The following is a 27,515-nucleotide window of genomic DNA, read 5'->3' as shown; positions in this document are numbered from 1 at the left end:
ATTTTGATAATTTTCATAATGCAAATTTACAACTTTAATTGGCCTATGCCTTTTTTTTTTTTTTTTTAATTGTATAAAGAATTTTAAACAGTGCTGCCTGAGGGCCAGTTCTTTAACTGCTCAGTATGGGAAAAGCTTTATTGAAACCATGGGGGTTTATGTGCACTAGATAAGGCTCTGGCCTTTCTTTCAAGGCAAAGCATTTCAGCCCTGATTTAATATGTAGGGGATAATTTTAGTAGTGTGAATAAGTCCAGTTTAGCTGAAGAAATTGCTTATGTGTCTGCACCCCTTGTTAAAATGCCTCAGACCAGAAAATCAGTGGAGAGTATTACACATCTTAGACTTCACTGCCCATGCTGTAATGGAACTGAGAGTCTGACACAATATACAGCAATAAACAACCAAGCCTGAATTACAGTTGTAAAGATAAATTTGTTAGTCAACAAGAAAGAAAGGATTTAACTTGTTTTTAAAATACTTCTGTCAAATGCTTACTTGTAGGTGTTATATTTGAGTTAGGTATCCTTCACCTGAAGCAGATTAGTTAATACAGTCACTGGACTCAGAAGATCAGAGGTCTGTTCTGAGGTGAGCTCCCCCAGCCTTCAAACCCACTCATAAAGATGACACTTTGGCTGTCTAAATCCAGATGTACAGCAACACTGGAAGCACCTTACAGTTATCCTACCTGCCCATCAGCTGCCCTGCCAAGAGGGTATCTTCTCCTGTAGGTCTGTGCTGTATCTGCCACTCCTATATGGATACTGCAGAGTCCCCGTGGTGACTCAAACCATGTTTAGGCAATGGAACCAAACTCTTGATCCTTGTTATCAGCTTCAGTATCTTTTCCTCATGTAGAATGGTTGTGTCTTTACCTTGTGCTGAGTCCAATCTGACTGTCTCAACTACATAAGTTAATCTCAACCTCTAATTCACAGCAAAATACTGTGCTATGTCACAGATGGGAGGTATATTTTTCTGAAGTTCACCTTTTAGGAAACATTTTCCCTGTTATACATGTTTCTTTTTGTTTTTACAAAACAAAAAGTGATTGCAGGCCCTGCAATCGCTGTCATATATGATTCTCAACATGAATGCAGTGCTAAAATCTCTACTGGCACTTTGTTAGAAGGCATAAAACCATCATGCTTTTAAAGTGCCTGTGTTGATCCTTCCCTACAAACATATATTATAAACCATTTAGTGATCAGTGTACTGACAGAATAGTGATTTAACTTTAAAAGCTGTCCTCTGGATCACACCTGAACAGTCAGCTGTGAATACTTCATATATGAACTTAATCAATGATGGCCAGTTTTGACAGGTCAGTTACCCCATGTGGAAGAACTTCTGTCTCTAGGAAGCACAGCTTTTGCAATCAGTGTGTTGAGACTGATTGATTTTCTATATACATCCAGTATCTGCTATTCATATTGAACACTCCTGCTGTTACTCTACAAATTAGTACAAGGGAAAACTTGGTTAGATTTAGGATATAATTTGTACAAAGAGGATGGCCATACTCTGGAACATGGAGCCAGGGAGCATGGGAAAACTCAGTGTCTGGAGATTCAACACTCATCTGTACAAGGTGCTGAGCAACTGGGTCTATGTTGGTCCTGCATTCAGTGGGGCCTGGATGGTCTCCAGAGGGCCCTTGCAACCTCTTTCAATGTTTTGTGCCATTCTTTTTTTTTTAAAAAAAACCCATAATTTACATTCTCAGAACATAAATCCAAATATACAAACATTAACTGAATTTTAAAATCAGTCACCAAAACCTACCTAATATTTACTATATTCTGATACAACTAGTCCACTCTGATGGAACCTACTGCTGCACAGTCTTACTCTACACCTGGAAAAAGCTCAATCAAGCCTCAATTCTGAACTCTCTTCAGGCTACATTTGAGTCTTTGAGACCCGTCTTTCAAAACGGCCACAGCACAATTGATGCTCATTTACCCGTATCTATTAAAATTTGTCCTGCTTTTCTATTCTGCTTGTTAATAGTAAAAAATTAAACTGACACTATAGCTTCATTTCATTAAATTAACAGGTTTTTACTCAGCCTATTTTTTTTCAGGACAAAACCTGGAAAAATGAGTGGCAATGCTGTCGCACTATATTAGGAATGACAAAGCACGACACAGACTCTCTAGCTGGGTTATACAAGAGAGCTAGTTTTATTATTCCAGATCTTCTTTTTTATAGACAGGTCCAAGAAGGTCTGAGAGGTAAAACTCTCATTGGTCATTAAACCAACATATCAGTATTATTGGACAATTAGGAACACCACCCCTTGACTGTTTCTTGCAAGTAAATAATAAGGATCCAAACAACACCTGCAAAGGTTGTCGTCCTTCTCCAAGGGCTGCTTGGATTCCTCTTTATGATTTCTCAGGCCACACTTTCTCAGGCTAGTCTGGGAAAGTTATGTGACTTGGATTCACACAGGCTCTGTGCTCCCTGCCTGCTTTCAGCATCCATATGTGACTGGGTTAAGTGTATGCACAGGCTAAATATGAAGTGAGCAAGGTCTTTACATTTCTGCTAATGCATTTCTAGCTAGGGTCTTCCCAATCCTCTCTGAATCCTCTCTGTTAAGTGATGTAAAGAGTTTCAAACTTGTCCAGTACAAAAAGAAAAGGTTTTGTATTATTTGTCTAGGAAGAGCTAAGATCTGGGACAGCAATAAGAATTCAGTAGTAAGCTGCACTGGCACAGGTGGCAGGTACAGAACGTAAGAAGGAAAAGCACTTCTTTAATACCTTGCCAAACCCCAAAGCAGCATCTATATTTGAATTTTCTAGTAATAGTCAAAATGCACAAAGCCAAAGTCACGTTTCCTTTCCCTGTTTGGGTGTCTTCATAAACTGTATGTGTTAGTTTCCCCCCTACTTAAGGCAGTTCATCTTTCTCTGACAGCAGTCCTTCGTTCTCTGTCCCAAAGGACACCACCCATCCAACCTCCTGTGCAATGTACCTTCAGGTCAGACACGTCTCTGTAGCACTGCTCGGAACGGGTGTGATCAGAAAGCTGCACATTCCAGAAACATGGGAGCTGGTAGACAAGGAAGGGATTTTGTTTGATGACTGCATTGAAGATATCCTAAGAGAAAACAGAGAAACATTTGGGTATGTTGTTTCTAGTTACTGTGTGAGGTGATCTCAACTCTTCCCCCAGCTGGCTGTCCTTCTCCCCCTCACAGGCAGAAATTCCAATGGCGATGAAAGGTGAGGTCTGTAAACCTTTCTCCATAATTCTGTTTCCTTGGAGGGTGCTATTAATCTAAAGGGTGATATATGGATCCAGACAAGGGAAACAAGCTCTCCTGACACATAGAGCTAAGGGACTCCAGCAAAGTTTTCAAACATTCATCTTGTACCACTGGCATGAGGTGTGGCTCCTGTCCTAGTCAGCAGGGAGAGTAACAGGCAGAAAAGGCCACAGGGCCTGCTGGTACCAAACACTGCACCACTTTTTAATAAAGGGGAGGAAAGTGAATCTGGAAGCTACAGTGCTTCAAGGTGAATCACTAGATGTGACTTTAGCTAGCACTTTATTGTTGTAACAAGTACTCCAGGTCCTTTATGGAGAAGGCATGAAGGACAGATCTGCAGAACAGCCTACACCATGAGGGGCACAAAGTGTTTTGCCCCTCAGCAGCCATTCCACTGGAGAAGTCTAAGTTACAAGGACAAGCTGGTATTAGGGGAAGACACAAGCAGCCTTCCTCTGCTCTGCAAAATTCTCCCTCATGCAGGTATTAGACAGCAACTCAGGACCTGACTGAAAAACACAGTGAAGCTGCAAGAATCATTTTAATGACCCTCAGGAGCTTTTGGATTACCCTGCAAAGATGCTGTACAAAATGCACATCTCCCTGTGCACAGTAAGGAGCGTGCTTCTTTTGTGGTGACTGGTCAGGAGCCAGATGTAGCTCAGAAGAACAAATATCTAAATATGATGCTGTATTGAGTTAACAGGTTATTGAGTTAACATGTTCAAGCTGTTGAGCAAGATTTACTGGTTCAGGTCTATTGTTACACTAACAGGGTTTCTGGGTTTAAACTTAGAGCTGGCAAGAATCACAAATTGAAAAACTGTATTTCTATGTTGAGGCACACTACTTCTTCTCTTGGCCTCAGTTTCCTATCTGCAGCAGAGAGGCAGCAGCACTTTTATCTTTATAGGGCTGTTGTGGCAAGGAGTACATTAAAAGACATCTGGGACTCATCTGCCAGAAACAGTAGAGAAATCTCAGGAGACTCTTAAAACTAAAGTCTGATTAGACAATAACCAGTGGGAAAAGACACAGTTTATTTGGACTTCTGGTGTCTGGAGAGTTCTGTGTTACAGAAGGGAGGACAGAAAATTAAAGTCTGAAAACCCCTTTTGTCTCTCTTATGAATCATCTGAGCAGAGGAGGTAAAAATGTCAGTGTAGTAAGAAGAACCTTGTGACTAAATCTCCATTCCCTTCCATATTTTCCCCAGAATGATTCAACAGATGGTGACTACAGGCACAACAGCTTTCCCTCGCCTTTTCCCACACCTCATCCCCTTTCCCTTTCTCTCCTTCCTCAAGCCTCAGTGGTTGTCCTCCCACAGTCCTGCAGTGTCCTACTCACCTGGTCAGCCAGTGAAGTGGACAGCATGCTCATCAGCTCCCGCTCCGCCGTGAGTCTCCACATCTGCTCCCACTTCATCTTCCGCAGCTTATCGAGAAGCAGCAAGATCACCCCTGAAGGGAAACACGGGGCAGAGACAGAGAGCCCATGATGCCACATGCCAGCCAAGGCCCACCCTGCCCATGTGCTGATTCAGCAGTAAAAACAGGACGTGAAGTTATCTGACACATCTGATCACAGTCCGTGAAACTTCTCTGAGGAACAGATCATCAAGGCTGGTTACAACCGAGACCTTGAGAGGGCCTGCCATTCAGGCACAGAACGGGATCCTCACATCAGCAATTTTAGGCTGGAAAAAAAGTATCTCAATGTGCATTGTTACTCCTCAGCTGCTTTTTGGCTGGCCAAAATTCCTAGTGTACAACAAAGGAAAACAGTGGAAGCAATGAAGCTGGATTCAAACATCAGCAAAAACTCTCCTATAGTGTCTTAGAAAGATCTGGTTGAAAAATGAATTTGGAAAGGCTTAGATAAGAGCACTGCCATGGGAAATGAATGCAGACTGAAGGGCCACAAAGAAGGAGTACCGATAAGCAGCAGCCTTGCAGGCTGACAGAAACCACCTAGTAAGAGCAATGACGGCCTCTGTGTTGTTTCACATCTTCATTAGTGGAGGGAGGAAGTAAACAGAATGGTAATGACATCTGCAAATGACATTTAGCAAGAGGTCTTACAAAAAAATATACAGTGGCAGCTGTAGAGAACCACAGCAGCTACACAGAAGAATACGAAATGACAAAAAGAAGGCACTGGGAAAAGCTGCCTCAGGGAGTCCAAGTTGATAAAACTAAAAGTAATGAGAAAAAGAAAGGAAATGTAGTCTGAATGCTTAAGAAAAATTCTCCTAAAACCACTGTGGTAAGATAAACTAAAAATAGCAGATAAAATACTTTATTTCTCGAGTCTTTCCAAATCAGACTACACCAGGATTAGCAAATGTACCTGGAAAAGTGCGGCACTGCTTGGGAGAGGACATAGGTGGTTCCAGTTCCTTCCTATATTTAGTTTCTATGACATGGCAAGTTTCTTTCTAGTAAAACCTGGCACTGCTACGAATAAAAAGAAAACCTCTCCTGGCAGTGAATTTTGTGGCCTATTTTAGTTGTGTTTCCCATTTCAGTCCATCTGGTTCCCAAGGATGCTGGAACCTGCACTGGAGGGATCCCCCTTTCATCCTCAGACAACCTTTCTGTTTCCAGCTGTTGGATTGGAAAGGGATGTATTGTCACAACACACTACAGTTTATTTATGCCAGTGTGTTTGTCTTCTCTCTAGCACGAGGAAAGCCTATTTGTAGTGTGCATGCATGAGCGTCTAAGAGAGCCACTATGCATTGTCTGAAATTCTACATCAGTGTGAAGCAGGTCCCTTGTGCTGCAGCAATAAACTGGGTGGGAGATCTTCTCTCTGGAAAAGGATTTTTTCCAGCTGGCAAGGACTGTCAGCTTTTGCAGTGAAATGCAACTGAGAAGGTTCTTTATTAAGAAAGATTAGAAATAATGGTAAGATTCAGTTAACTATAATATGTAATAGAATAGTTTTTATAATTTATAGACAATAAACCAATTTTTCTTAATTTCTCTAAGCCTCCAGTCTGAGGAGGAAAAGGGGAAATGTTTTAATATGTGCAGTATTCTCTGATTTTTTCTGACTTCCACTCTCATGCTAGCAGCAGATTATGGCATTGCAGCTAACAAGATTATGCTGTCCTGAGGGGCTATCATGGTAGCAGCTGAGAGTAAAAGAGGCAGATGGAGTGGAAAAACTGGAATATATGTGAGAAAGGATGTACTAAATTATAATGCAATCATGGCTATTGAAAATATTCACAAAGTTTTAATGCTTCACCGTCAAAACTAATTTCAATGTGACTTCTGTTTTAATTCACCTGCAGGCTTGAGTTTTACACCTTCATACAGTTTCTATTTAGGCTTCTAATTTATTGCTGCCATAAAAATAACTGCTGGAGAATATTTATAGCAAATTTAAATATTTACTCATTAGTATTAGTGAGAATAAGATATTTCTAAGAGGAGAATTTAATACTATTCACTTAGTGTTATTAAGTCCAAAAGCAAAGCAAAAGCATGCATTTTGGGAACTTGTAAAACAGTTCACACAGAGGAAAAATTACTCTTTTTTCAGAGCAGTGAACTTCAGGTTCTCTTCTATATTGTTGTGTTGCCAAAAGCAAACATAACAAATGAACTAACTTCAATCTGCACAATTAGTTTGCAGGCAAAGTGTCTGAAATAAGGAAAGGAAAATATTTGCCTCAGGATCTGCTTCCCTCAGAGTCAAATTGACTGAAATCTCAGACTAAATTCAAGATGACATACAGCTGAACATAAGGGGAAAAGGGACTCGCTCTCATCTGCTGTGCTGGGGGAAGAAGAGACTGGAGGAAAAACAAGAAATCAAAGGAATATTTTATTAACATCTGGCCCCAGGCAGTGGGACTTCTGATCTTTCGAGAAGTGCAGCATCCTCCTGTCCTAACCTTCCAGAGAAAAACAGAAGGAAAACTTGGCAGCAAACAAACAGAAAGAGAAAAGTGGCAACCCAAACATCTCATGAGCATGAAACAAATTATGATCAGCCACAGAACACCCTATTTCCTTTGTCCTAAGGAAATAGTTCAGCCATATCCAGAGATGGAAATATCTCAAAGATCTCAGAGAAAAAGAATGCTTTATTACTAAATTTGTGGAAAACATCCTAGTCTAGTTAGAACTTGAATGGCATTTCTGTCCTGCTGCTTGATGAGATTTTGCTTGAACTACCAAAATTTGACAGATTCTGAATTGCTCAAATAGGCAAACAAACAAGAAAGCAAACAAACAAACAGTTTCTCAACAATGTCATTCGAGGACACATGAAAAGCCCAGCTCCAAAAGCAAAAAAAAAATAAAATAAAATCCTCCAAAACACAAAAAAAAAGTAATTTGGTGAATAAATTGAATATAACAGGGCAATAAACCTGAATTAACATGTTTGGATTAAAATGTTTCAGTTGGAAAACACTGCAAAAATATTTTGGTACATTTTAAAACCTAATTTACTCTAAAACAATTTTCATCTCAAAATTGATACAAATTAAAATTATTATTGAAAATTATTACAAGATCTGAAAAGGAAAATAAATTTTCTATTTTGGGTCTAACCAAACTTTGGGAGTCACTGAAATTTTTTGGCCTTTTCTGTCCTTTTCCCATTTTTGATGCAATCTGAATCAACTTTCTTGTTCTTCCAATGCTTTCATTAGGCAACGATTTCCAGAGATGCTTTAAAGCATGACAGCAAATTTGTTCATCTTTTTGTTTGTTTTTGTTAATGTGCTCCAGAACAAAATTCATTTTTATGAAGAGTAAATTGAAAGTCTGCAGAAAAACCAGCCATTTCCCTTGGAATGCTACCAAGCATCCCCACCTCTTGCTTCAGGAACAAAGACAACGGCTCTTCCTGAAATTCAGAGAGGATCAAACAGTAGAGCCGGAAGTAATAAACAACATTTTAAGACAGAACAGAATCACTTAGAGAAGTTCCAGTGAAACAGGACAAGCTTTCTAACTCAATCAATTTATTACAATGGGTAATAAATCCTAAATTCTAAGGTTTCTGAAAAAAACACTCAGTGCTGTGGGGAAAAAAAATGTAGCTCCTAAGAAATCATTTTCTGTATGATCTTGCCTGTTCCTTTTGGGTGGAACAGGATGCTTTTTTGAGCCTTTGAGGCAATGCCATGTTAAGTGAGTAGCACCTCAGAGTCTATCCTTGTCAGGTTTTTAAAAATTCTTCCTGAAATTAGGCCTGCAACAGTATACCATCTAGACAAATAACTGGTAGATATCATTGTAATGCCTGAAACAGACAGGTAAGACAGGCTTCAAAATAGAACATAAAGCAATAGTGAGTTTTAAAAAATGACGGGGATTTTGTTATAGCTAAGCAGCACACTGAAGACCACACACCAAACCACTGAGTCTGAGATGCTGTAAGAAATACTGTTAATACATGTCAAACTGGCCTGAAACTATGCAGATTTTGTAATAAATATTTACTGTCCCAGGCACTTAGGGCAGCAATCTACCACGTTTTGTTAAACAGATTTGAATTCAGTTTTAGGTGCTATGGAAGTGACTTGTAGTTCTGCTGTCCCAGGAGAAGCTCCATGATAGTGCTGACTGCTGAGTACTCTAGCAAATACTTACACAACTTTTTTTAATTGTGATTAATTATACCTGAAGTCAATGGAAATGGTCCCAGTGTGATATGCTAAGAATGTGACTATGCCTTTGCTGATCAGGGCTCCAATGACCAGTTTTTTAAGGACTGCATTTGGAATCCACTGAGTCACAGCTCCACACCACTGACTGTGGCCTCTGTTTTCCACCCACAGTATCAAGAGCAAACAGTAAACTGCAAGTAATGGCTGTTAGGGATTAAAGTAGTAAATTAAAGGTACAATTCCAAAACAAGCCACTGCACACATTTTAAAATTCACATTGTTGTGTGGATGATATTTATTGCATTTATTTCACTTGGTTTATAGACTATTGCTCATAATTTGACCAGCCATGTCATTATTGTAATATAAAGCCATATTTGTCTATAGCTTTTAATGTGATATGACCAAAGGACTGTCATTCTAGCACATTTCTGGACCATCCTGATATATTATTTATCTATGAACTCACATGCAGCAAACTTCTCAAAAAAAGTTTTTCACAATCTAAAAAACCCAAACTAATAAAAACTTGCAGGGATGCACAACGTGTTCATTGAGAATAAATGATGATTCCACATTTGAACTTTTCTCTAAGAAAACTGAACAGGGCTGAGAAGCTGTTTTGAAACAAAGTGTGTGTCCCTCCAGGCACGGTGACAGAATGCAATAGCCCTTGTTTTCTCTGCACATGTATTAAAAGTGAAGTTGTCATAGAGTGTGTTTTGAAATGCTGTGCAGTCCCTCTGTTGGGAGGCTGGTTCCTCCTGAAGCATTATAAACATTTTGTTTACACCTCCTGATGACCATTTAATGAAATAGAAAACTTTTACTTTCCTTATCCTCCTCTTCCCAAGTATGCTACTTTTCCTTAGGCAGAATTAAGATGAATGTTTTACTCAAGCACAGTTCTAACTTCTAATTATAGAGCTGCTCACTGTAGCTCAGAATGTCCCAGTTTTCTGTTTCTTTACTGCTTAGATGCTATCCTTCATGAGCAATTTGGAAGAAGATAAATATTTTTTCTATCTGCTCTTTAATGACTTCCACTTCTGGGGGAATTTCTCCAACTTTCTTAAAGCCCCAAAGCTGCTACAGAAGAATCTTCTTGATTCCAGAGTCTAGAAGGTCTGGAGGAGAGGAATCATGAGCCATAAGACTTTTAGTATGTCTATGGAGGAAAACCTCTGCTACTTAGAGACCATCCTGCTAAGTAATGCTCTCTTATCTCCCACAGTCTTAAAAAGAGAACGAACAATTTCACAGGACTTTCAGAGGTCAGCAAAGAAAAACCATCTCTAGACCTGAAGAAATTGGCCTCTCACACAGACTCCAAGAAGTATAAAGTCCCAAGCAGTATAAATTCACATACTTAATGGCCCAACTTGCTGAAAAGATTACATGGAAAACAACATGGCTGGCAAATAACAAAAATACTAGAAAAATAAAAAATGCAAACTAGGGGTTACTCCCAGCTGCTGTATTGCTTGGGCATCAAGGAAGACATTAAGGATACTAACCTTTCTCAAAGCCCTGTATTTTCTGAACCTCTGCAAAGGGTTGCTGGAGACAAGAACACATGTGTGAAGAAGCTCCTTACATGGCTTTTAAAAAGCTCCTGTTTCCTTACATCCTTTGCACTCTGTGACCCTTTTGAGTATATAGCACAGAGAAATTACATTTTAGAGGCAAAGACATCTCACACCACTGCCATGTGCAAGGATCACTTAACACTGTGTACATCTCTGTACATGTCTGAAAGACATCATGAAGGTGCCAAAAGTGGCCACTAGCTAAGGGATGGCCAGGTAGACATCTTATTATAAAGCATTTTGAAAAGTGAGATTTAAAAAGGAAAGTGATACTGTGTGGGGTAGGGGTGTGATTCTCAAACATTTCTACCAAGTTTGAAATGCCTTTTTCTCTCTTCAATACTAAAATTGCAGTAAGTTCTTACACGCAAGATTAGGTATGGTTTCATTTACCTGGGTGCTTAGGTGGCTTCAACAGGAAAACAAAGTCCTGATTAAGTACTTCCTTAGGTAATAAAGTCAGAAAGGATAATTTTTTGCTCTTGTGTAACAGAGGCTATAGGACTTTTCAAAATCAGTTTGGGGTCTACTAGAGCATAACTTCTAGAAAAAAAATCAGTCTTTACTTAAAAATTTACAATAATGGATAGTCTACCACAAACTTTGATAAGTTATTCCAATGCATAATTACCCTGATGAAGGGTGCTTCCCTTATTCTAATTGGAACATCTCTTTGAACTTTCAGTCATTTGATCTTGCTGAACCTTTGCTAAATTGGCAAGCCCTCTATTAAGAAATGTTATTTTCTCCTCCAAATATGAATAACCTAGGATCAAATTATCCTTTGACTTGCTCCCAGATAAGCTCCTGGAGCCATTTTTCCAAACTTCATAGGAAATTTTCCAGTATCATGCCTGAATTTTGCAAATTTGAAGTGGTTATCTTTGACCTGTGGAGCCTATCCCTGGACAAGTAGCTAAATCTACATTCTAAAATACATGGAGTCCAAGAAGTGGTCCCCAGCACCCAGAGCACCAAACCCCTGCTTGTGTGTGTACAAGTGTGGGTGGGCATGCACTGCTCAGGGTGTGGTTCTTCCCTGCTGGCCACATTCATGCTGCTCAGTACTTGTCTCTGAGGTCTAGTTTATGTTCCTTCAGTTTTTAGACAGAACAATTATTCTGTTTGCATTTCTCAGTGTGGATGACATTATGAGAGAGCCATGTCACAATTTTCTAGACTGGACTGTTTTTAGCAAGGAATAGAGGGCCTTTTTTGTGTGAACTGGAGAATGTCATCAGGCATATTTAATATTCATCTTCTGATGCCACATTTAAGGATTGGAAAGGGGTACCAAATGGAGTGTAGTCCCATCCATGCTACCTTCCAAAAATACTGCCTGAAATGAATGATGAATGAATTACACTAATTTTTTTTTTCTTTTTTTTTTTTTTACAAAAGACAGTTTTATTCTTGAGAAAGAAAGGGTACCAACTAATTTCTGTGTCCTGTGGGTAATCAGGGAGCCAAGAGTGAAGAATGAACAGAGCTGCTAAGTTACCTGGGAGTGCAGACATTAGGTATGGCAGTGGTAAAAAGCCTCCATCCCATACAAAACAAATGCATCTCCTGTACTCATACTTGAAATTACTCTGGTTTATACATCCAATGATCACACAAAAAATATGATTTTGTCAATCATATCAAACCTGAAGTTCATCTGATTATCCATCTTGGACTGATTGTCATGCATTTATTAATTCTTTATGAACATAGAATTCTTCATGTCAGTGCCTCAAAACCCAGAATTCTGAGTGAGTGTCACAACTCTACAGAAAGCCAGAGGAACTGAACTTTGGGTGAGCTATCCTGAAGAGGAATCACAGAATAACACAGACTGTACACAGGGTTACTATGCAGGAGATCCAGTCATTTGATCTTTGTATGCAGGCATGTTTGGAAAAACGGATCACACAAAGCTTGTTTTTATGGATAAAAACTGAGAAGGCTTGCTGAAATTTGCTGATTATTTGCCCTGTTGAAAGCAAGCCCATCTTCCAAAAGTAATTTATCTTGGACTCTCCACCAAAGAACCACCCACCTTTAAAAGAAAAAAAAAACAATCTGTTTCTTAATCCTTGGCTCTTGTAAATCAGCTTAAGTCTCTTTAATGCAATTGTCAGGCATTTATATCAGATCTGGACCTTATCCATGATACTTATCTGTGTTTTATTCTTCCACAGAAAGCAGCAAAAAGTGAAAGGTAACAGGGACCACTGCTTTAAATTATGTGGGGCTTCTTGGTTTTGATCCTCTCAAAGGCATCATATTTAATAGGGGTCAAAATGTCAACAATTTTACAAGGTTTCCACTTGGGAGTATGCAAAGGGGAGAAATGCACCCTGCACAGGTGCCAATTTTTTTGTCTGGCTTCTAATCTTAACAGTGCCTGCCTTATACTTTCCATCATGGTGGAGAAGAGCTTTCCAAAGCAGTTTCTAACATTAAGTGTAGTGCACAAGGCTAAGTGTAACAATGGGCAGAGTGAGCAAGAACCCATCATAGCTTTTCTGGGTCTGGTGTTCACTCAACACCTTGGCAACAAAGGAGATGTGGCTCAGGGCTGAACCACCCAAAAGGTATTTCTTTCTGTTTGGATGACAAAGAGGTTTGGAGTTTTGTATTCAGAAAAAAGCAGAAAACTTCCCACTGCCTTTTCCCCCCCTTAATGGGAAGTTTATTGACTGAGATTCAGGAGGAATGGAACATTCTAAGGAATGGATTAGGGGAACGAAAGCAGCAGCACACAATTAACAAGCCTGGAAATTAACCACAGCATTTCAAAAAACAGGAAACATAATCCTTTCTGCACAACCACTTATTTTCTAGTAACAGAGAGAAGGATTAGGTTCACAACAGAAACACAGGGATTTGCCTACAGAGCTGTTTATCACGCTCATATAGCCAAACTGGGGTACAGTTTGGGTAAGTGGACTACAAGGAGCCTGCAAAGTTGGACTGCCAAGCTCAGAGGACTGTGTTCAGCAATAAAACACTCAGATGGTGGTCAGTTACAGGGGGTATTCCACAGGAGCTGGCACTGGGGCTGATGCTGTTTAGCATTCAGATTAATGAGCTGGAATGGGATAGCATGTGTCCTAGGTAATGTAACACATGACACCAAACTGGGGGCCGTGGCCTAATTCCCTGGGGATGGGCTGCTACTCAGGGACCCTGACTGGACAAGTGGGTAAAAGAAAATCCCTAAAATTCAACAGAAAGTCCCAAATGGTACTATTCCTGAAGGAGAGTACATGCTGGAGGATAGAAAGAAGCTTTCCAGGAGAAGTTCTAAGGGATTTGGTGGACATCAAGTTGAACATGAGCCAGCAGTACAACCTTGGGACATTAATTCACGTGTTGGGCTGTATTAGCCCTTAAGTCATGGGAAATGATTACCACTCTTGGCTAAGAACTTGTAAGACCACATCTGAAGAACTGTTTTAGATTCCTCAGTCAAATAAATACCCTGACATGCTGAAGTAAATCCATCAGAGAGCAACCCAAATGGTCACAGGCCTGCCATTCATGAGGAGAAGCTGGGAGAACTGGCCTTCTTCAGTCTGGGGAAAACTGAGGGATCTCCTGTTGCTTTCTAAAACTGCTTAATGGATCCACACTTTTCTAGCAGATGCACAGAGACAGAATGAGAGGCAATAGTCACATACTGCAGCAAAGGAAAATCTAATTACACACTATGAATTTTTACTTTATTTTTCACTGAATAGAAAATTAGTGGCTGAATACAGGAACAGGCTGCTCTGACATGTATCCAAGAAGACACATGAAACTCAGCTGCAAAAAGCCCTGGGCAATCTGAGCTGACTTTCAATGGGAAGAGGACTAAAAGACCTCAGGAGATCTTTTCTGACCTAAACTGCTTAGAATTCAACAGTTCTACTTGGGAAAACTTCTCTTTTCAGTGACTTTCTTGAGAACAACTGTGTAGAGATGATCTCCATGTAGAGGGTATTGCAGCACTCCTGTCTTCCCCTGAGCTCACTTTGACAAGGATTGGTGCAGAAGGGAAGGTTGAGGAGCTACAGCAGGAACAATTAAAGTCAGGTTGCAGCTGAACATAAAGACAAGACAATGAGGAAAGGCAAGAAATTAGCTGCTTCTTCTGAGATTTGTGTCCACTCAGTTTTGCAGATTCTTCCCTTTCAGAGTCACTTGGTATTTTTCTGAAGGGGAAAGGTTTGTCCTGAACTTAGTTTGCCCTACCACAAAAATGATTAAAGCATAGTGATTTCTGTAGCAAACAGCACCTAAGAGAGTGATCTGACTATTACCAAGTCCAACTGGTTTTGTTGGCACTGCCTTAGTGGGAATGACTTTGACACAGAGGGTAGGAAGACATCTTAGTCACTCTGCTACTTTCTGTGCCAGGCACCACGTTACCTATTAAGAGTCCAAAGATGGAGTCCAACTGTGATGCCTTTTTCCTTTGCTTTGGGACTGTGGCTAAAACCGCTGTCTCTGTCTCTACCAAAGGGAACTGTCTTTACACAATTACTTTTATGAGCACAATGAGAAACTGCAAAGTGAACTTGCACTTCAGAAGGAAACGTACTGGTTTCACTATTACTATGCATTTGTCTGGGGTTCTTCTGTCATAGAATAGAAGGTTTTGTTCTCAGTTTAGGCACCTGGATGCCTTTACTAAGCTTTTATGTGCAAGTCTTTCATCTAAATTTAACCTGCTAATAACTGTCCCTCTACAATAAAGAGGGCACTTCAGGCTGCTGGACAACATAATTACTGATCAAGGTATGTATGTTCACATAAAGAACTGCCTTGATCAAGCTAAAAATAAAACACTTCAAAATTATTTTTTAAAATCACTACATTGGAACACTATATCTAAATGCCTGATTTATGTACATTACATGGAGAACTTTACATTATGGACTCAGGTCAGACCAATGTAACTCCCAAAACTAGGACAATTAAATCAACTAAAAAAAAATAAATTTATTTACTCCAATACAACTAGAATCTGGTATAGACTCTCTAAATGCCATCTTTTTAATCACAGGTTTCCTAGGAGATAAATGTTTTCAATGTTTCAAAGGAAGTCTGGTGGTGTTTTTAAAAACATCATTTTTAGAGGGGCTGAGATTCAATTGCTAAGGAGTAGAGGATGTTATCTGAGAGAATGCCATGAACAGCAGACTAACTCAGCCACAGTAATGCCTTTACTAGATGGATAGGCCTCTCAAACTAGAGGCACTGTTTTCAAAATGAAATATATATTGACCCTCGTTTCAGAAATGTCAAACATGCTGTAAACAAGTTCTCAGTACATCACATCATGCTTTAGAAAGTGCATAAGAAAGACCAGAAAGGAAGCTATTCTTTGAAGGTAGTCAGCTTTAAGATAGCTTATTTTTAAGTTCAAACTACAGATTATAGACAACAGAGATAGGGATGTGGTCATCAATAGCAGAACTATCGCTTTAGCTTCCCACCTTTGACACAAACAGACTGTTATTTCCATAGGCTGGCACTTCCTAAAGTGCTACCTGGACAACGTGCATGGTGTTTGTACTTCAAAGGCACCTTTACATGTATAAAGCTCATGTGTATCACCATGCTTTGCACTGATAACAGTATTTACTGAGTAAACTCACAGTGTCCTAAAGGAGGTATAATCTAATCCAAAAAACTGGCACAGTGTGGGCCTAAGTACATGAAGAAAGTCTTGCGACTGGATGACAACAAGACTTGTCATCAGTGTTGGACATTGGTTTTTTAATCATTAAAATGCAATTTCCATCTATTTGCCAAGGCTCCTGTACTTTGAACCAATCCCAATGACAGCACTTCACGACTAATGCTTGAATTAATGTGAGACAGGAATATTGCAATGGCTTTTTTTAAGGGGGTATGGCTAAACTTGGTCAGGCCACAGTGGTGGGTTTGAAAGGTTCTATAAACCATGAGTTTTCTGACTTCATTCACTGAGACAAGGTGGCAAAATCTTCCTCTCTCAAGCAGCCAATGTACACAAGTACAATTACCACAATGTCATCAGCAGAAGCCTGTGGAGCTTGGCTGAAAGCTGTTACCTGGTTTCAGGTCCACAGGCAGTGCCATGACTACCCACAGCCCACTCTGCACTGCTTCACCACTCATTTGTTTTCTGCACTGAAGATGCACAGCATCATCATGAAGGAGCACAAGATGTGATCCAGGCTTATTTCACATAAACAGTCTGTTCTGTGCTTGTCTTTTATCATTCAAATTTGTTAAATATTATGCAAAAATGATGTAACACATGCTTTCAATTTCCAATTCTACTTCCATAAGTTCTCTTTTTCAGGGAAACAATAAAGGAGAGAGATTCATTCTAGCACTCTTCCAGTCATTACAAACACAGGAGTAATAAGGCACAGTACACACATAGCCTAGTAATCGTTAGGTGCTAGCCATTCCCTTCTGTTCCCAATCCACAAATCTGGTAATGTCACATTTCCCAGTGTGGGAGTATGAATTCTCAGCTCAAGCTGTTGAGACACCTCCTTACAGTTTCTGGTGGCTGCACTGAGGCAGTGCATTTCAGATGAGCCCTCAAATCCTCAGTATGGGCTTCTGTAGTCTAGGAGTCTGAAATCCCCTGGGCCAAAGTCTTTAAAAACGACCACCGCCACCCAAATTACAGATTTATCCTAAAGCTCCATTTGGCAGGCATGGGGTCCATTCTCAGCTGATGGAAGTTGGCTCTGCTGCACTACAGCCAGAGAAGCCAGGGGTGATTCACACCCCTAAAGAAGTGGCCAGAAGCCTTAACAGTCACCAGAGATTGCTTTTAAAAGCTATTTTCCACCACGATGGAAAGTATAAGGCAGACAAAGTACTAAAAGCTTTTATGTTTAGAATTTCTTTTATAAAGTACTTTTCTGAGGACTAAGATGACTGTTACTCCCGAAATGAACATCAAACTATACAGTGCAACTCTGGAGCTGTCAGTTTAACATCTGTAAAAAGAAAAATCATAGTGTAGCAATACTTCCAAAAGCACAGTTTAGTCAGTGAAAGATAATATGGTTACAAAGCAAGAAACTGTGCTTGAATTAGTGTATGAGGAATCTGGAAGAGTTAACTCAGTGCAAACAACTATAATGGAGTGGATGGTATATAAAAATGATATATAAAAAGGGCATTTGATTGCTTAATCAGCTTACTGAGTGTTTGCCAATAAAGCACTGAAAAAAAGCTTGGAAACCTTTGTGGTACAGAAAGAAATGTGTTCAAAATGCTTGAGGAAGAGAATGTTATCGCAAATGAAGAATGGTTCCAACTAAGAGCATCTTAAACACTAATTAAATTGTATGACTTTGTGTTTGGTCTGGTTTTCCAACAATTTTATTATCATGGACTAAAGTATGACTTGGATTATCTGCCTGTGCAAATGAGGAAGAATGAAAAACAACCAAATAAAATCTTTCCTTGAAAATCTGTATTGGCTGTCAGGAGATCTGGCTTGGGCACACAGGAAGAGTGGAGCACAAATGCTTACTGGGTTTAAAGAACCAGCGAAGAAGGAACAAACACATCTTTGCCTTTAATACATCTGCCTTCTGGGACTCTCCCAACCTCTATGTTGTCCAGAGAGGCTCAGGCATAGAAAGATAAGAGTGAAAGAGAAATTATTATCTTCAGAAACTGTGAGGAGCAGTGGAACACTTTTGACTTTGAGAGGTGCTTCAAAATTAAATCTTCCAGGGTTAGGTCTGGCTGAAGAGGCTCACATAAAAATCTCTTTTCTTAGGATTGTATCCTATGTCTGCAGTAAACACACTCCCAAGAGCAAGAGTGAAGCCTGTCTGAGAGCCTGCCCCTGGTCCAGCTCTGTTTAGCTCATAAAAGTTTCAGGGGTTGGGAGCCCCTTCACAGCTCCTAAGGACAGCTCTAGGCACCTGAATTTCTGTCTTCCCCCTTCTGGACCGCTGCCTTTCATGAGTGTTTTGCTTAGAGATACTGCCTTTCCTTCCAGTGTCCCCCCCCTTTAGTTTTCTGAATCCTCCTTGGCCACACTGTTGCGTTCAGAGTAAATTATTTTTATTTACTGAGCACATCAAACAAGATCCAGTTTCATCTTTCTTGAGAAATGCATACCTCCAGTCTCTGCTAGATTACTGAGGCAAACAATTAATTCAGTCAAGAAATTCATATTAAAGGGTGCTGATTCTGTCAATAACTTCGTTTCCTACTTCTCAGAGGTTGAACTGTTTCACTCAGTGACCTCTTGTTCCACATACTTGAAGAAACAACATTCCACTTCTTATGATCACTTGTCAGTCTTCCATATATTATCTACCTTCTGGTTTTCTTTCTAAAAAAAGAGTTTTTATAACTACAAGGTGAGTTGTGTGAAGAAAGAAACCGTGAGGAAAATAAAATTATGTGCAGGATTATGGGATTATGCATGGCTTGATAGGTATGTATTAATACAAGAATAAACACATGCAGTATATGTGAAGGACTGCAGATATTTGATTATTTTTGCCTTCAGTGTAAGGTCTATGTGATATACTGACATTTGGTACTCCCATAAACCATTTGGAACAGTAAATTAAGACAACGTAACTTAAAGCCTTACAGAATTTTTTTTAACTTTAGCATTTTAGATATAAATATATGCATTTTATACTACCCACCATACATTACTGCATTATCCTGATGTTATGTGGTTGAGCCAGATTTCTCTCTGCCAGCATTAAAATGGCAGAAAGGAAAAAGCAAAAATACAGCAGAAAGAAGGTAGCTATAGAACGTGGTCATCTCTCATCAGAACAAAAGATACTGCTTTGTGGTGTAACAGTGAACTGAATTGACACCAACAAGTTGAGTTGTGTATAACAAAAGCTTTCAGATTTCAGGAAAAATCCATGAAACTCATCTCTGTCTCATGCTTTGGAGTGGGCACACCTAGCCTTTCTATTTGCAATTCTGGCAAAGAAGAGTCAGGAAACAAACCTATTCTGCCAAGATCTTGTATCCATACCAATCTGTGTTCTGTTAGGCTATTCTTTTGAACATTTCCAGAGAACAGAGATGCTCTGCAGACACTAAAATACAAATTCACTGCAATTACTGGGATTTCCACAAATATACATAGGAATATAGAAATACAGATGACCCAACCACAACTTGCTCAATCCTTTTTCTAGTTAGTCTCTTTAATTCAATATAATATATTTCTGTGAAGCAAAATCACTATTATGCTATTATGGTGAATAATATCCTGATAGTGCAGGGATATTTAAATGGACTCATCTGTTCCAAATGGAGGCTTCACCATCTGTTCTGTCCTTTTATTACAAAGAGAGGGGGAACCTAACTCACTGCATCAGCATGTAAAGCCCAGCATTGAAATGATTTAGGTGTACGTGTGTGTTCTTTACGCACCTGGTATGTTTTCTCATATACCAAACACAAATCAGTGGGAAGACCTGTCTCTTGCAACCTAATAAATTCTCTGATCCAATGTCTTTATTCCTTTCTCATGGCAGCAGAAATTGATGGCCAGTAGCTTGCATTTTATTAGGACAATTATGACCCTGTTGGTGTCCTGCAGGAGTTATTATCTTTATTGGGCTAGTATTTCGTGATACCATTTACTTCTCTACAGAAAATGAGCCTCAACTCCTATTCATTCCCTCTTGCTGGGCCTATATATGAGTCATGGACAGAAATCTTGTAGGAGATGTGCTGAGGACAGGTCAGATTGCTGAAAAGCTCTGTTCCTCCCCAAAGGATGTCACACAGTCTTTTCTAACAGCTTTTAGAGAAGATGGGAAACTCCAAAATGCATGACATTGTATCATTTTTCCTTTTTAAAAAGATAAATTTAGCTGTAGCTTAGGAAGGGAGGCGCAAATTACCACATCTCACTCTCCCTACCAGGAGACTGACTGCACACTCAATGCAGGTGTTAATTCAAAGCAAACCCTCAGGTCCTACCTGTGTTGTAGCCCCTCCCAAGCGCTGGCCAGGGCCGATGGTTCTTCCAAAGGTTGCCCAAATACCAATCACTCTGGTTCTCCACCAAGCCAAGAACTTGCTGCCCTGGAAAATGAGCAAATGGAAAGAAGATCATAAGATAAAAGACAGTCAATCAATGGAAAACACAGGAAATCTGGAGAGGGACAACCAGTGGAAAGAGAAGGCAGAAGTTGGGGCGCTGCCTTCCTTCCATGCCCTCAGAAGTAGCCAGCTTATGTAAGAGACAAGCAAGCCTGGCACAGCAAATGCAGCACGGCTCATTTCCTCCCTTCTTCCCTGGCTAGTCTGAGTAATTAAACACTGTGGGAACCTTTGTCATGCTGACAGAAATATGTCACCCAGACAAATCTGAATGCTGCTTGATTTTGGAATACAATGATGGAGAATCCTCCTAGTGAGAATTAAGTGTTGGTAAAAGGATCATCTAATATGAATATCTGTTCATACTCTGATGGAGAAAATAGAATTGAAGAACAAGGCTCAGTGTAACAAATTATTCTCTTCCCAAGCTCCCCATAGTAGTTTCATGGATTTTTTTTTTCACAATCACAAAGGAAACCCCTTTTGCTCTGAAAAATACTGCATTTGAAGAGTTTACCTACATAAGAAAGTTGCACCGTTTTAATTTAAGAGAGTAATTTAAAAGTCATTTAGGTGTGCCTGTGTAGAATGCTGCATAGAAATTATGACTTCAGTTTTATTTCAGTTTATCCTGCATTGATTAGCAGCTGGCTTCAGCTAGAGTAAAATGTATTTTAAATCAAATGTGTCTAGAAGGTTTGCACTGCTTAAAAATCAACCGAAAAATGAATGTTTGTATAGATAAGGACTTAATTATGTATCCTAAAATGTGCTGTATAAAATGTAAATAACAAGTGATTGAAATGATGCTGTGGTAACAGAGGATGGAGGGGAGAGCTGCATTTGGATCTAGTGAGAGAAAGGAAAAGAAACGGTGCTTTCAAAGAGGGACATATTCAGTGAGGGCACTGAGACTGGTACTGGAAATTATTTTGCAAGCTTTTGAGAAAGCAATTAAGCATCATGCTTTGAAGGCTCATTTTCAAATCCCAGCTATGCCCATAGAATTGTGTGTATGGTCACAGCAGTGCACTGAAAGGCTGAAATGATCATTTTATGTCGCTTACGTAGAACCACAGCTATGTATTGCTAAAATTTCAGTATGGTCCAGGACAAGGTCAGGCTGAGAACAAGACATAAAGACAGGTATGATTAATTCAATTTTACAATTGGCTTGAAAGGTGATTGCAGTATTCTCCTGTGGTATCTGTAATTCAGTGGAATGTCAGTAACCCCAGTGTCTCGAATGCTGTTTCAAAGAGTGTGAGCAACAGTGTTTGGCCAATGCATACAAAAAATAAACCAGAACACTGTCAAAGCGTTCAAGGAGTGAATGGAAATCAATCTAAAAATAACTTTGAAAGATTACCAAGTCCACTCTACAGCACTCCAGCATCATCCTACTCTATGCTAATGACAACACGTCACTCCTTACCAAACCTTACTTTCCAGTGATGTCTCTCCTATTCCATTATGTATTTATTACATATAATTTTTCACATTAGATCCCATAAATAATTTATCAAGAAGGTGGAAAACCTGGCAAAAGTATTCTATCAAACACCCAGTGGTGCTACTGAAAACTGGTAATACAAAAGATTTCAATGCACAAGCAAATGAAGGAAATAACAAGACAGAGGCAAACACATCCTAAGCAACTCTGTTCATACAGATAAACCACAGCATCTCTCAACCTGTGAGACACACAGAACACACTGGAGAGCACATCAGACATCACAAGCCATATACTGTGAGGAAATATGAAAGAGATCTCAACTGGCTGACAGGAGCCTAAGGCAAAAAGAGGCCAAAGGACACAATTTAAAGCAACACTTGTTAACTCCAAGCTGAAGTCTGCCTGCTTATAGCCACTCCCTTACAGCTGAAGTAGAATAAATCAGGATAAGAAACATTACTAATAAAGGGTGAAGAGGAAAAAACCAAACAGACAATAGAAGATGCAGGTGCAGCTGGTACAGAATGGGTTGCCAAAGCTGGTAGGAAGATACTGATCCTGCCCATAATCTAACAGTACATTTCACAACTCGACTGTCCACAGATCCTTCTCAGGATACTACAGATACCATCAAAAGAAATGTTAGAAATCTATTTGCAAGAAGCAAGTACCAAACTTCTTTACCATGAAGCATCAATCTGCTTTCATTATTTTAGCCTCACAGATTTCCCAACATGCTACAGACTTCAGCCTTTAAACCAAAGCATAAGGAAGAATGAACAAACCTTAATGCTTGTTAATGGTTTTCATTTCCCACATACCAGTTCAAAATCTCAGTTCTAACAACTTACCCCTGAAACACTTAGTTATTATTTCTCATGCCAAGATAGACTAAAAAACGGTCAGGAAATTATGATTTGCATGTATTTACTGTAGTTGTATTATTTCCTTCTGCATTTTCCCTTTATTTTTGAAGACACCAGAACAAATCTCACTTTCACCAGTGTTTCTTGAGGTTTGATACAGGACACAGATGAAGGCAGAGATGAACATCATGTGAGCTTTAGGGCTCAGATATATGGATCAGATAATGTGACTTACTGTGTATCAACTGAGCTGGAATAAGTGCCTGTACGTATGCTTTTAGCTTGTCACAACCACACAGTAAAATGTATGAGCTAACACGCTTTGGTTTGCTTTTGCAATGGCCTGGGAATGTGCACACGTTCACATACTGTCCTAGGGTAGAGCATTATGCAACTTGTCAGGCTGTTGTAACTCTTACTGGTGCATAAAAGCCTATTAGGCAGATGTGATGGCTTGTCTCCCAAACCACCTTGAAGAAAATTATGGAGATATGCTTTCCATCTTCTCTAGTCATATTTCTATTTTCTCTAGGCTGGAATAGTGTTGCTGTCTCTGTCAGAGAAGAATATATTTTTATTTCCCTTTACATTGTCTCTGTGGTCTTGACTTAAAGCAGAAGTAATCCAGAACACAGAATTTCATCTGCACAGTAAATATTAATGTTTCCAAAAAGGTTTTCATTTTGAATCAATATAGAGAAAAAGAAAATCAGAAATATTTTCTGGAAGACATTCCCTGAATATTTTGATCTGAAGATATCAAAATAACATCTAAGAATGTGCAGCCATCCTCATGTTAAATAATATAAAACAATGTGACACGTAATACAGATGAATATATACCCTATAGACCACATTATTCCATGCATGTCAAAGCTCAAACAAAAAAAAATCCCAAGTTATGTCCTTCCAGTTGCAACCAACTAAAAATTCACTCAGAGATTTAATAAATTTTTGTTTTTTTAGTGAATCATTGTGAGAATATCTGCCCACTACCAGCTATTTCATTTAGTTATTTACTTTTTCAAGCACATCACAAAGTTACGGACACGAGGCCAAAGGGATGTGTGGTGTGAAGCAGGCACGGTGAGCAGCTCTGTGACCATGCACCAGCCTGTCTCTCTGCCATCCTTTGTGCCTCCCCTGTGAGGTGCTCACAGCTCTGCAGGAACCATCTCCAGGTTCACTTCACCTCTGATCACACCTCGCTCTGAATTCAGGTGTTCTGGCCAGGATAGACTAGAGTTCACTCCCAGCACAGCCTTTTGGAAAAGGCAAGAATAAAAGAGTCATGTGAGTTATTCTTCCAGCAGATGAGAGCACGGTGCCTACCGTTAATGGATTTGAACCTTTCAGCATTCTGGGCTGCCGGTTTCTTCTCCCTAAGAGTTATTATAATAAAATACCACAACTAACAGCAAAAGCTCTATCATTTTCTGTTCTGGTCCTGCAGTTATGATTAAGTACACTCCTCTCACTCTCTGTTACTCCAGGCACAAGTTAGCTTGTGAAAATTAAGCTGTCTTTCTTACTTCTTCATTCATCACCACTAACAGCCAGACAAGAGAAAACAAGGCTATGATTCTGGCATGACCACAGTGAAAAATTAGCGGGCAGGCAGAAGAATTACAGCTGGATTGCTGGGAATGGGGCTGTGCTCTGCCTGGCTGTGGGCTGAGACTTCTCCAGAAAGCAGCTGCAGTTACAGCACTTTGCACAGAACAGCTGCCTGACAGCTCTCGCACGATGAGAAGCTTGGCTGTTGCTGGGAAGAGGTTTCCATGGAAAAACAGACACTTCTGAACCTGACAACTCAGTGCCTTCAATTCTGCTTTTACTTCACAGATTTTTGGTGGCTAATGGAGGGGAAAGCATTATCCTGTAACTTAGACACTGAAGGGGACTCCAGACCTTAACTCAGCTCCCAGCTGTGACACTGATTTCTTGGGTGACACTGAACAGCCTCTTGCTCAATTCTCCCTGAAAAATACTTTACCCCTCTTCCATTTTGCCTGTCTCACATATTGCAAATGTAAGTCCTCAGAGTTAGTAAGTGTGTCCTGATTTCTACTGAAAGGGTAAGAGTAGCAGCATGTGGCCAGGCTGAAACTCCATCCAGCATGGAGCTGTCTCCAGCAGCTGGGAGGAGTTGCACAACAGTGCAGCTGTATGGTGGCACTTCACAGGGGTCCTCTGGATACAGTGACTCATGGCACATTTGAAGGAATATCAGCTTTTAATTATGTTGGGTCTGGTATCTGCTGCTTTTGACTGGTGCTAATCTTGGTGCCTGTGAGCAATATTTTCCTATCCTGCCCTAATTTTTTCCCAGTTTCAGAGGATATCATCTTCTCTACAGTCTATGGTACACAGAACCTTAACCTTAGCTCTTGCCTTGACTTATTTTGCTATTACAAACAATAAAAATAATAGTAAAAAGTTATAGTTATTACAGGTAGTTTCAACATCTTCTTTAGTGGAAGCTTTTTTTTCCTTTTAAACCTATAGTGGCTTTTACATGACTCCATTGCAATTAAAGTAAGAGCACTGGACTCACTGCAAACACTTTGTGTGTATTGCACTTTCTCAGGCCACCAGACTGTTTCCAGAAAGGGGAAAATAAAAAGGCATTATAAAGGGGAAGGAAAGGCTGGGGTTTCACCTTCTGATAGCCCATGGCCAGAGGGTGAGCTGATATCACAGAAGAAACCTGATTCAGCTCAGTTCTCCTGGTTGTTGGATTTGCAAGGTTTAGTTGTTTTTGGTAGAAGCCTTCAGAGTTAAAATCAAGTGCAAAGTAGTTTTCAGCCTCTAAAAACACAGTAAGTCAGCAATTTCTACACTGTGGAGACTACTGAAGGAGAACAGAGTAGAACTCTGTCTTGCTACTTCTAACTACTCTAACGGCCACGGTTTAGATAATTAAGAATTCAATATAGACATGAATGCTGGAGCTACAGCCAAATACTGCTAGAGCTATGCATGTCTTCACTGTAAGCTGAAAGAGAGGAGAAGGACTCAACAAGAATTTAAGTTTCAAGCTTGGCAGGATTCAGAACTGCAGAATTCTGTTCCCAAAATGGGACACAGAAATGACAAAAGGGAGGAAGGGAAAACGTACATATTCTGAATGCTGGAAATACTCTAAATTGGCCAGTACCAAGCCTGATGAACACTGTCAGGACTAGTTGAATCTATACTGATGCAATGAAGCAGAGATATTTTCTGCATGATTTAAAATCTTTGATTAATGCCCTTTGCCTCTTCTCTTCTTCTCCTGATTTCTTTTTCTTTAGCCTTTAAACACCTGCATGAGACACCCTTTCTTTCTGAAATGTGTGAGGCCACATCCTTAGCTGGTATAAATCAGCATGATTTCAATGGAATTAGTGTACTTAAGCTGACTGATACCAGCTGAATGTGTTGCACTTCATAGTAAGTCTTGCCTGAGTGACTGACTCTTTCTTGATGGCCTTCCTGCCCCTGACCATATACTGGTTCACACAAAATATGTGGCTTCTAAAATCTTTCTCTTCTCCTGCCACATCTCTCATCCACCTCTTCAGATCACTGTCAAGTTCAAGTTCTTCATCCTCACTATCGCTGCCCTTCGCTATTCCTGCACTGTCTATATAAATTCATGTTTTTTCCTGCTCCCAGGCTCATTCCTCTCTTCTACTGCCATGTCCTCTCTCATTCCAAAAGACTCCGTCTTCTCATGCAACAAATCCCCTGACTTACCTCTGAAAATTTATTTCAAGCACAAAATCCCTCAGGACTTTTCTCTGTAATTTTTTTTTTAGAAATTTTACCATAAATCTAGTGTAAAATACATGAAACTTTGTGTGTGCTCCATAACACAAATGTGCCAGTGTCTAAAAATACAGTCTGACGCTGCCTCATACACCTCCATGGTACAGGATATTCAATTCTGTGTTCAACAGAATTGAATATTTTGATCTCTACTGTGCATTTACTTCACTGGTGCACAAGCATGTGACAGATATTATTTGTATGCACACATTCACATGCACGTACATATATACATGTATAAACATGTACAAATATGTGTTGCAAATATATAGTCTCTGCCAGGAAGAACTTCTTTATTACATATGGAAATGTGAAGTTTCCTCACATTCGCCTCCTGCAGAAGTTAAACTTTTTTGCTTGATATCTCATTTACATTAAGTATGTTGCTGTTTCCCAGCAACCATTACTCCTTCTTAGTGGACTAAACACTCTTGGAGAACAACTGCAGGGAGAGCTATTAAGGCACAGGTTGGATGAGAAGGAGGCCAAAGAGTAGCTCACCGAAGGCACAGCAGCACTGGCTCAGAAGAGGAGAGGATGGCTCCACAGGAGCTTCTTGTGCCTAGAACACTGGAGCCAGGAGCAGAGAGGATACAGGCAGTGAACACCTGATCAGAATGGATGCTAGACAAATGAGGCAGAGGAAGATACAATATATCAGGGGCAGAGAAAGTTAAGATGAGCCAGGTTGACTCAATGGAAAAGAGCAAGTGAAAGGAATAAAGGCAAACTCTGGCAATGCTGAAACAAGGATGAAAAGCAATGGTATCAGCT

The 27,515-nt window shown here is 39.8% G+C and overlaps 1 protein-coding gene across 1 annotated transcript in view; it reads right to left on the bottom strand.

Moving 5' to 3' along the window:
• LARGE1 (LARGE xylosyl- and glucuronyltransferase 1) overlaps positions 1–27,515 on the bottom strand; it is a 280,855-nt gene that overhangs the window by 52,374 nt on the left and 200,966 nt on the right. The window contains exons 7-9 of the mRNA XM_015628279.2: positions 20,484–20,588; positions 4,638–4,750; positions 2,990–3,115 (exon numbers count right to left, since the gene is read on the bottom strand). Of these exons, the coding sequence (XP_015483765.1) occupies positions 2,990–3,115; positions 4,638–4,750; positions 20,484–20,588 (344 nt within the window). The remainder of the gene's footprint in view (positions 1–2,989; positions 3,116–4,637; positions 4,751–20,483; positions 20,589–27,515) is intronic.

Source organism: Parus major, chromosome 1A (genome assembly GCF_001522545.3).
Source record: "Parus major isolate Abel chromosome 1A, Parus_major1.1, whole genome shotgun sequence".
Taxonomy (NCBI): domain Eukaryota; kingdom Metazoa; phylum Chordata; class Aves; order Passeriformes; family Paridae; genus Parus; species Parus major.
This window is presented reverse-complemented; position numbering and strand designations above follow the sequence as displayed.